Here is a 10300-nt window from a genome sequence, read left to right as displayed (position 1 = left end):
CTACATAACTCCCACATCAGACTTTGCAAAAAATAGCTCAAGTAGTATAATCTTCATGAAGTAGGATAAATCATGTTATCATTATACGTACAAAACAACACAATCAATCATTTCCTTTTTCCTCGAGGAGAAGTATTGACGGTGTAATTATCCGCAAATTGGAAGAATTGTGTTGCAACTTAGCAAGTTTGAAATCCAATCTTGTAGACCAAGAATTAAAACATAGTAGTAACATTTGAGGAAGAATTAACCTAACACCATACCCATGAACAAAAGAGAAAATGAGCCATTTTTCACTATTTGGATTAAACACTATTTCTTGTAAACATTATGGCATAGTAATAATTTTCACAATATAAATTAGGTGTGAATAATAACATTCTTTTGAAGTTCTTTTATCATATTTATAATGTAGGTAGTCTATCCTAATACAAGTATCAGTGGTTGGTTCCACCCGAACTTAAAAAGTGACTTCAGAAAAGGCCACTTGCGCAAATTTCATTTGAATCCAATAATCTCCATATCCGAAGACAATATAATCTCCAAAAGAAAAAGGGGGAAAAAACTAACTAACCAGGTTGTAAATCTCAAGTCCAGCAGAAAACAGAACATCACAAATGGTGCATAACTGGGCCAAATATGTCTCATGCCAAAATACGTAGAAATGATATCAGATGGCTACTCTAAAGGGTTGCTCTTTAGAAATTAGCCAGTGTGTCTTAAATTTCAATTTTTTAATTTAATTTTTCAAGAAAAAATATCCTGAATTGTCCTAATTTAATATTTTTAGTTTAAAATTTTAAAATAAAATAAATAATGGCTAATCTTTAAATAGCATATTAAGAATGACTGTTCTATGCACTTGCCCCCAAATACCCAGTTGTACTTGGGCTCCTAATCCAACCCAAATAGAATTCACTAAAGCCTACAAAAATCTTATATCTTCATCTTCCCACAAAAACCTCTGATAAATCCCCTATCTTGAAGCTTATACTGATAACTGATGGAGTACTAACTGATAAACCCAAGTAGAACAAGAAGACATCACTACCTTTTCTTGAGCTTCATCCCAATTCCATTACCTAAAAGTCTGTAACTTCCACTGCAGCAATGCTTAGCCTGGGAAATTTTCCAAGGCAACCCCAATATTGTGCTACCATTAATAACAGCCCAATTTCACAAATTCTTCCTCTTTATTCCAAGATTGCTCAAACCCAGTTGTTTTTCCCTTCAAATACAGTGACCCATCAAAGCATTCGTTCTCTTCCGTGGCAAAAACGAACTGGGGTGTGCATTTTTGCACTCAAGGATGAAGAAAAAAGTGGAAATAATGTAGTAGAAATGGAAAATCTTGATGATGATGATTTTTTAGTGGATGAGGATGATGATGTGGAAGGAGATGATGACGATGACGATGACGCTGATGATGAGGTAATAATTCCATTAAGGAATATGAAGAAGTGGTTAGAAAACAAGCCTAGTGGATTTGGAGTAGATAAAGTGTATGATACTTCTGTTGAGGATAAGTTGATGGAAGAAATTGAGCAGAGTAAAAAAGCTCAGCTTGCAAATATTAATAAACTCAAGAACAATCCGGTTAAAGCTAATTCTAAACATGTTCAGCAGGATAAAGGTAACTTCTTTTGATATTTGGTTTTTATTAATTTCTGTTATGTGTTATGAGCTTCTGCTGGACATAGGATCTTGCTAGAGGCAAAATGATTAAATTATGTATTTCAACTATGTATTAGTTGCCCGCAAGTATGAATCATTTATCATATTAACGAATTAATAAGAGCTGAGCTAAGTATTGTGATTGTTAGCATAGCCTGAAGTCCTATAGTACCTATTGTCTGTAATTAGTCTGATAAATATCTTACTTAGGAATACAGATTCTTTTATGCTAATATATTATTTTAGAGAAATTAAACTAAAGTTAACCACTTTTCTGCAATAACATTATAGAATCAGAGTCCTAAATTAGTCAACCCCCCCCCCCCCCCAACACACACACACACCAAAACCATCTATTAAAGCATCCAATATACCTTGTTGAGTTAAAGATTGGCCGAGTCCCTCTCTGGAATTACTTCTTAGGTCAATTGGTAAAGAAATATCTCAGATATCTTAAGTTTTTAAAACAGGCGAAAAGGGTGTTAGAAATTAGAGTGTCCCACACGTTGATTGAAGGAACATGCTATTGTCTCCTTACATGTCTTGGGCAATCCTCACCTCGTGGGTTAGCTTTTGCGGTTGACTTAGGCTTAAGGTCCATCCTTTTAACATGGTATCAGACCTAACCAATTCCTTTTCTTGATTTACCTGATATTGGACCTCCATATTATATATCCACATTCCAGATGTCTAATCCTAGGCATGCGAGGAGATATTAGATATTAAAATGTCTCATAGTGGTTGTTGTCTCCTTGTATAGTCTTGGGTAGTTTTAAGATTGAATTAAGCCTAAGGTCTATTTTCTTAACAGAGGGAAATATCTAACAGAACAGTAAACAGACAATTGCAATGTGGAAGTTTATAAATATGCACTGAAATGCTCGCACGTCTTCTCTTTAAGCTCCTTCTTTTTTCTAGTCCCTTTTTCCCTTTTTAACTTCTTGTTTCTCTTTTATTTTACATTCTTAACTCTAACCAACAATTAGAAAAAAACTTTATCAGGGTTGAAATTGGTCTATTCCAAGACAAATAAGATATTTGATCTACAGTTTGGAACTAAAAGTGTGCATGTTATGGAATCAAACATATGTAACTAGTTCAGTATTACTTCGAGAAGCTTGGAGTAGAATAAAAGAGTTTGGAGGACAAAGTAATGACCTCAAGGAGCTTCAATGACCTACTCTTTTAAATTGTACTTGACATTTTGCAAATACTGTTGTTCCTACCATGTTTATCTTGGCAGCATCTGATTTAGTTATACAATTTCTAAAGATGTTCAGGATGGATTACGTGTGCGCTTGGTCAATCTTCCTAAGAAAATGAACATTGATAAAGATCTACGAGTGGCTTTCAAAGGAGTTCCTGGAATAGCTAACATAGTCCCTGTTGTGACGGGGAACAAGAAGACCAGGAATCCTATTTGCAAAGGCCTCGCTTATATTGACTTCAAGTCCAAAGATGAAGCACAAAGGTAATGCTTTAGAAATGGATTGTATACCTCGATTCTCTCTTGGTCCTGCTCTGACATTGTGTTGTTTGTGGCTATACGGAAGTAACAAAGGATGAAGCTTGTAACATAACGAATTAATTAGTATCACAACACCACGTACACTGATGGTTTTGAGCTTCTTCTTTTTTTTGGGTTTCTAACCATAGTTCACGTATATGATTAAAAACTTGTGTGACTTTGTATGTGTATTAGGTAATTACTTTACAATACCAGTTTGATATTTGTTTGAAATTTAGGTCAGTTGCCTATTTAAATTTTAATCTTGCATTCTTTGCGTAAACCAAAAAATTATTTGTCATTGTAGGTTTGTGAAAATGTTTTCTGGACAAAGTATAAGTTTTGGTAAGATTGAGAAGAAAATAAAGTGTGAGATGATAAATCTCGGATCACCCAAGTCCGCAGCTATAAAGTCAGTTGATGAAATTAAGTATGCTCCTGAACAAGAAATACCTGATCTGCAAGGAGACCTGGATGATGATTTTGATGCAGATTTCCTTTCCTCGGATTCAGAGGAAAACCTTCCCACTGACCATGATGTTGTAGAGATGGAGGATTTATCAGCACGTACAAATGATTATACAGAAAATTCAGAAATTTTCTCTGCAGAGTCCTCTTCAGGTGATGAACAAGATGTTAGAGAAGAGTCTGATTTCTCAGAACAAGAGAAGAAAGTCCAAGCAAAAGAGGAGAAGAAAAAGCCTAAGCAAAAGAAAGAGAAGGTCCCAAAATTGAATATACCAGGATCTGCGCGCAAGTAAGCTATAAGCTCATGAGTAAACATACATTTGCGCCTATGTTTAGCATCATTTCTTTAGCCTTACTTACCAACTGTTGCAATGTCGTGCAGGTTGAAAATCAAGGAGAAAGCTCTACTTACTGGTGTTATATCCAAATATGCACAAAAAAATACTGTTGTGACTGTGAACGAACAAAGCTAACAATGGCCAGCGTTCACATTTCTGTTGTGTTGGTAGCGGGGTTTATTGCTGTTTGGTACACTATCTCATTTTTATTAGATAGTTTACTATCGTGAGTCGCTAAATTAGTTTACTATCTCATTTTTATTAGTTACCGTTGTCAAGTATGCTTTATTTCGCTATTCTTTTAACTCATCTGGTTAATCCATTGTGTCCCAGTTTCTTCTTCCCATAAGACATTGTGTCCCAATAAACTCAATTTTTTTGCAGTTGCTTAACAAGTAACGTAATTTAACATCAACTGCAACTGCAAAAGATTTTGAAATCAATTCATATGTCGTGCATTTAACATCTAATAACTTTTGCATCAACCAAGAAAATCTCAAAATTTCATCAGTATACCAGTCAACACATGAGGGTTCAATCTATCTAGTGTCGGTCCAATTGACCTACAACTTCAATATACACGAGGGCACAATGTTTATTACTCCAGAACAATCAAAAGATGCAGTCCCCCCAGCTGGAGTTTAATTTGCAATAGACCAGATTCAACAATAAGGCAACTATTAACATGTCTTATATCAAAGACAGGTGATGTTTTTTTATCAAACGTATGAAGGGGGAGGAAAGATTACAACAGGCAATCACAATGACTTTGGTCCACCCAGCTACCCAAGTTACGTAAAAGACATATTTTGAAGTTTTTCCCGGCCTTATAAAGGCACACTTTTGACTCCTAAAAATTCTTTGCCGGAAGAAAATGCTAGAAGTCCTAGATGATGGTTTGGACTTTGGAGAATCCAAATACCTAATCCACGCTCTCTTCCCTCGGTAAAGAGGAATTTCAAATCTTAATCGTATCATTTGACTAAACAAAATAAGTATTTAGACCTTAGAGGCAACGGCTGAGAAAGCGGAAGACCAGAAATGAAGTCAATCAGCCAAAAGAAGGTGTTCTTTGAGTTCAAAGCGAGGAGCTAAAGAGACTAGACTGCAATTGCTAAGCAACAACTTTACTTTAAAGAGGGGCAAAAGAAAAGTAAGGAGAAGAGAAAAGGGGAGCTTAACATACATAAATTCTATAGATTCTATAGCCTATCAGACTACACAAGATATTCTACATGTGGTAACAAAAGAGTCACTAGTTAAATGCTTCAAGACAAAGACGAGCTGACTAAGGATCAAAAGGAATGAGAGCAGAATGAGCCTAACCATGTACCTTCAACTCGAAAGGCTCCAGGTACCATTCATTCAGCAGTAACCAAATTGACTTAGGTTTAGTTAACACACTTCAATGACGTTTCAGAAAAAGAGATAGTGCTCCCTTAAAACCCTGTTAATATTCCCTTTTTCTTTCTGAGAAATCAAAGAGATCTGAGAATAGGGATTAAGAGCAGTGAGATCAAAGCACAGCATTACAAGTTGTTGGCTAGATGCATTGGCCATTCAAGAAGTAGGAAGTCATGGAAGGTATTATGCCACCACCAGAACATAGTTTGAGTGGGCATGACAGCTACTAAATGGTAAAAGATCAAAATATTTCTGGATGATATCCAATTACAGGGGAAGACTACACAAGGTGGAGAATGAGGGATCTTAGCAAAATGAGAGTGTCCGCAAGTTTCGGACTAATTGAACGAGATACATCTAAACTATGCTGGATTATAAATGGATTCAGAAAGTAATCTGCCGGAAGTTATTCATACAAAAAGATCAGAAGAACATGGAATGGAAAGACCTGAAAGCATTATGGAAACTCCAGGCCGTGACCCTCACGCAAAACAAGTTCTATAAGAAATATGATGTTTGCTATTGAGCTTGAGTACTAGAATAGATCGACAGAGGTGTAACAACAAGGTTTAAGTACATCACGAATTGATAAAATGGGTTACAAGGAAGCCAAGTGTAACTAGTATCAGGTTCCTAAAAGAATTAATATGGAACTTCTTCATTGATATGAACTTAAAAAGGAAGCCAGTTCAAATCAAGAGAATTTACGCAAACAGAGGAAGAAGCATTTCGGACGAAGTCTTTGTCTCTGTTATAAAAAGGCTCAACAATGAAGGAAGTTAACATGTCAGCAAAACAATAGACTATGAATGTATTGGTCAAAATAGCTCAACAGTTCTAACATTTTAGAAACCAGTTTACTCTGATGTCTATCCATCTGATGTTTCCCATTCTCCATGGATGAGCATATACACCAACAACAACAACAACATACCCAGTGTAATCCCACAAGTGGAGTCTGGGGAGAGTAGAGTGTACGCATCCTTACCCCTACCTTGTGCAGGTTGAGAGGTTGTTTCCGGTAGAGATGAGCACATACAGCATCTTCTTCAATTTCACAAGACAAAGGACCAAGAAAACAGAACTTCAACACCACAAAAAAAATAATTCTTTTTTCCATTTCCATCACATTTATCCCATTCATTCTAACTGAGAATATATTCTCCACCCTTCTATCAAATGATTGGTCAAAGAAATAGCTCAACAGTTCTAACATTTTAGAAACCACTTCACTTCAGAATCTCATTTTATAGTAATTTTGGAAAGAAATGGACCTTCAATAGAGTGGAACGGATCAAAGGATTCATAAAGTTGACTCCACCTAATTTGGAGTCGACACTTATAAAGTGTCCACGATTGCACATGAAAACAAATGCCTTAGTTATTCATCCATAAAACTTGAGAGATTTTAATTACTCATAAGATCCTACAGCAAATTGCTAATAACCACATTGCTGAATGCAGCTCCTCTAGCAACACTTTTCTACCATGCATTCAAAGATCCAAAATTGAAACTCCATTTCATAATCCATATCTATCAAAAGCTAAAAATACCTCAACACTTACTCCTCTTGCAACAGTATCACATATCCATCTCATTAAAAGAGTGATAAACTAAACTATTCAGCAAATTCCTAAAAGAGACAAATTGATCAGAAAAACAAAGAGAACAGCAAAAAAAACTAGCATTTTCAACAAATATAAGTTGGGATCTTAATGCCAAATAAACAACATACTCATAACAAAAGCAAAAAAACAACAGTATTCTACTATGCATTCATGGGATCCAAGATTGCATACATTTCATTAACCAAATCTATCAAAAGCCAAAAATAGCCAAATCAACTTAAGCATACTCCTCTTCTACCACAGTATAAGATGTGTAGCTCTTTAAACTTTAGAGTCACAAACTAAAACCATTACTGATTATCAAAACAAAGAAAAAGGCTTAAACTTTCAGCGAAGATAAGCTGGGATCTTGATACGGATAAAGAGCATACTCATAACATAAGCCATGACAACAAACACAACCCCAGCTGAAGCAAACGAAACCTTAACACTCTTATCTCTGTTCTTATCAGTTGCCAAATCCAACATCACAATCCCAACACCACCAAGTACAAACATGAACCCAGACGACAATCCTTCAATAATATACTGACCATTAACTCGACCGGGTAAAAAAACCACCGGTTTAACAGCACCAGTGAACCGGTCTTGTGTTGATCCAATTCCAGGGGGTTCAACAATGACGTCGTAAACGATGCCGGAGACGACCATGAAGTAGGTTAAAAGGATCAGGCCATAAACTGTCATGGCGGAGGGAAGGGTGACGGTTGGGATTTTTAGGCGGAGCTTTGGCGGGCGGAGGAAGGAGAATGGGAGGATACGAAGGATGTGGAAAAGTGGGTCGATTGAATAGTCATTGGATGGATCGGAAAATTGGGTTCCCGCGGTGGTTGGTGAGGAGTGGGTTTCGGATTTTGGTGCCATTCTTGATTACCCGGCGGCAGTTGACGGTGGAGGAGGGTGGTCGTGGCCCGTGGGTCAAAAGATGGAGCAGATTTGCTGTTTTGGTTACGTCGATGTATATATATTTGGAAGAAAAACAAAAGAAACAAATTAGTAAATAAACACCTCCTAATATAACTCAATTGTGAATAAATATTTTGTATTTTAAATTAAATACTTACATTCCTCGTGAAAATACTGAACAAATATATTATTGGAGATTTTTCTAATTTTTCTTTTGGTGTCATTCAGTTCATTTGATTAGAAAATAGTGCAAGTCATTAGTCACGATTTTACTTTAAAGAAAACATATTATTAATGAACACATGCATTAATTATGGTAAAAACAGAAAAAGATTTTTAAAAAAGGAGGACGGGGTTTGAATTATGCTCTTGAAGATGAATTGATAAATAATGATATGAGAACCGAAGAAAAGAGAAGTTTATTGACTAAATAAAATATAGAAGAGTGTATGGGGTAAAATATGTTCATATTTAATTTTAGCATGAGAGAATAACATGTGGAGTCGATACTCGTAAAGGTGAGATAAATGTTTGTCACCCGCTAAGAAAAATATTCTACAGCATTAAGTAGTGATCAGTTACAGAGAATATGGTATTAACTGTTTGCCGTTACACATTATTCAATGGTCCTCATAATTGTCATTAAAGAGGGGTTTGATATTGTTCCCTAGGTGCAACTATAAATAGTGAGCTCTATTATCATTGTAAGGACACGAATTTTCTGAGGAGCATACATTGTATTCTATCAAAAGCTCAATAACATCTTACTTTCTTGCGTATTTATATTATTTTTACTGTCTCCGGAAGCTCTGTACCGAGACTAAGATATCTGTCGTTTTATTTAAATTTCAAGGGTAAGTCTTACATTTTTGTCCAATTCATCTAGTATTATTTTTAGATCAAATCGATTCACTTGTTTATAAACCACATATAAATTCAACTGTACCGTTACCGATAAACAAAGAGACTATTTCTTTAGCAAACAATAAAAACAAACCTCATGAAAAACAAGTTAGAATTAAAAATAATATCATTAAAGGATGACGTGAAACAAGGAGCTACAAAGCATTTTCATATGATAAACTTAAAAGGGTAATTTTAAGGATACGTGGTATAACTTGGCACAAATCGAAAAGTGAGCAGAAATATATTGAGTATTGACTAAAGAATAAAAATACAAACCAAATTGAATAGAAAGTTATTTAAGCAAGATGAATCAATCTATCGGCTCACAAGAGGATATTCTCTATATATGTATCAGTATGTTTTTCTCTATCAATAATATGAGAGTGTATATGCCTTGATGTTTTTTTCCTTACATAAATAGTATATTTCCCTCTTATAGTGGAAAAATCTTACTTTAGATATAATTAAAAATACACAGTGGGAATCCCATGATAGAATAGCTTTCCCTTAATTCCCGCTGAGATTCTCTCTCCTTAGTGCGACTGTAACGGCTCTTGTCCCTTGGCTCGATCTTGATCAGACTCGGCATTGGTTGGTTTCCAGACTTAGAGCCCGATATTGACTCAGGCTCGATATTGACTCGGGGCCCGGTATTGATTTGGGCTCGGTAGTGGTCGGTCTCTAGCTCTCAAGCTCGAAGATGCCGCTTCGCATCATAGCTCGATTTTGGATTCGAGCTCGGTAATGACTTCGAGTTCGGTATTTGATCAGTCCCATAAGTTATAGCTCGGTAACCTGGCTTCGGATCTCATACCTAATATTATGAAGATGACCTTTGGTCCATTATGTTCCAACCTTGACTAATCATATGAAGGTCAAAATCGGTTTTGACCGTATACAGATAGTTCCCTCGTATCTCGGGAAGAATGTGGCAAGAAACGACATGATTTTCAAGCGATATAACTCGATACAAACTGACGTTTGCATCGAGCCCGACCATGATGCATGTGATAGATGTCCCGTCGGTTTAATTTACCAAGGCATTAAATGCGTGTCAGACGATGGTCGGCCATTGTCGACACTGAATAGTCGTTGCCAACCCTAAAAATAGCCCCTCTTTTTACCATTTTTTATCTTCACATCTCCAAAACTTCTAAATTCCCTTTCGCATCTTCTGAGTTTTTCATCTGTAAATTTGTGATTTTCACTGGAAAATCCATCTTTTAGAACACCAAATCTTGTTATCTTCCTTTATCTTCAATCTTCAAATCCTAATGGCGAAAACATCAAAAATCGTTCCTTAGAAAGAAAAAGCTTCTTCTTCGTGGCCCGCCGGCGACAAAACACAGGCGGAGCCACGACCTAAGGAGTGTGTTCCCGGGGGGTGTGTTCTTACCTCCGATTTTAAGATCGACAAAGCTTCGCCGGTCCCCGGTCGATGTGAGCCAGTATCGAGATTTTATATATG

At 36.2% G+C, this 10300-nt stretch overlaps 1 protein-coding gene and 1 pseudogene across 1 annotated transcript; one reads left to right on the top strand and one right to left on the bottom strand.

Moving 5' to 3' along the window:
• Positions 1-858: 858 nt before the first annotated feature.
• LOC107793199 (uncharacterized) lies at positions 859-4336 on the top strand. The gene is made up of 4 exons (XM_016615497.2): positions 859-1633; positions 2947-3145; positions 3489-3938; positions 4032-4336. The coding sequence occupies exons 1-4, from the start codon at positions 1111-1113 to the stop codon at positions 4120-4122; spliced, it is 1263 nt and encodes a 420-aa protein (XP_016470983.1). The 5' UTR covers positions 859-1110; the 3' UTR covers positions 4123-4336.
• Positions 4337-7143: 2807 nt separating this feature from the next.
• Positions 7144-7992, bottom strand: LOC107793198 (uncharacterized; annotated as a pseudogene).
• Between the last annotated feature and the right edge of the window lie 2308 nt (positions 7993-10300).

The sequence above is a fragment of the Nicotiana tabacum genome, chromosome 24, assembly GCF_000715075.1.
Source record: "Nicotiana tabacum cultivar K326 chromosome 24, ASM71507v2, whole genome shotgun sequence".
Lineage (NCBI taxonomy): Eukaryota > Viridiplantae > Streptophyta > Magnoliopsida > Solanales > Solanaceae > Nicotiana > Nicotiana tabacum.
Note: the sequence above shows the minus strand (reverse complement) of the source record. Positions and strands in the feature narration are given on the sequence as shown.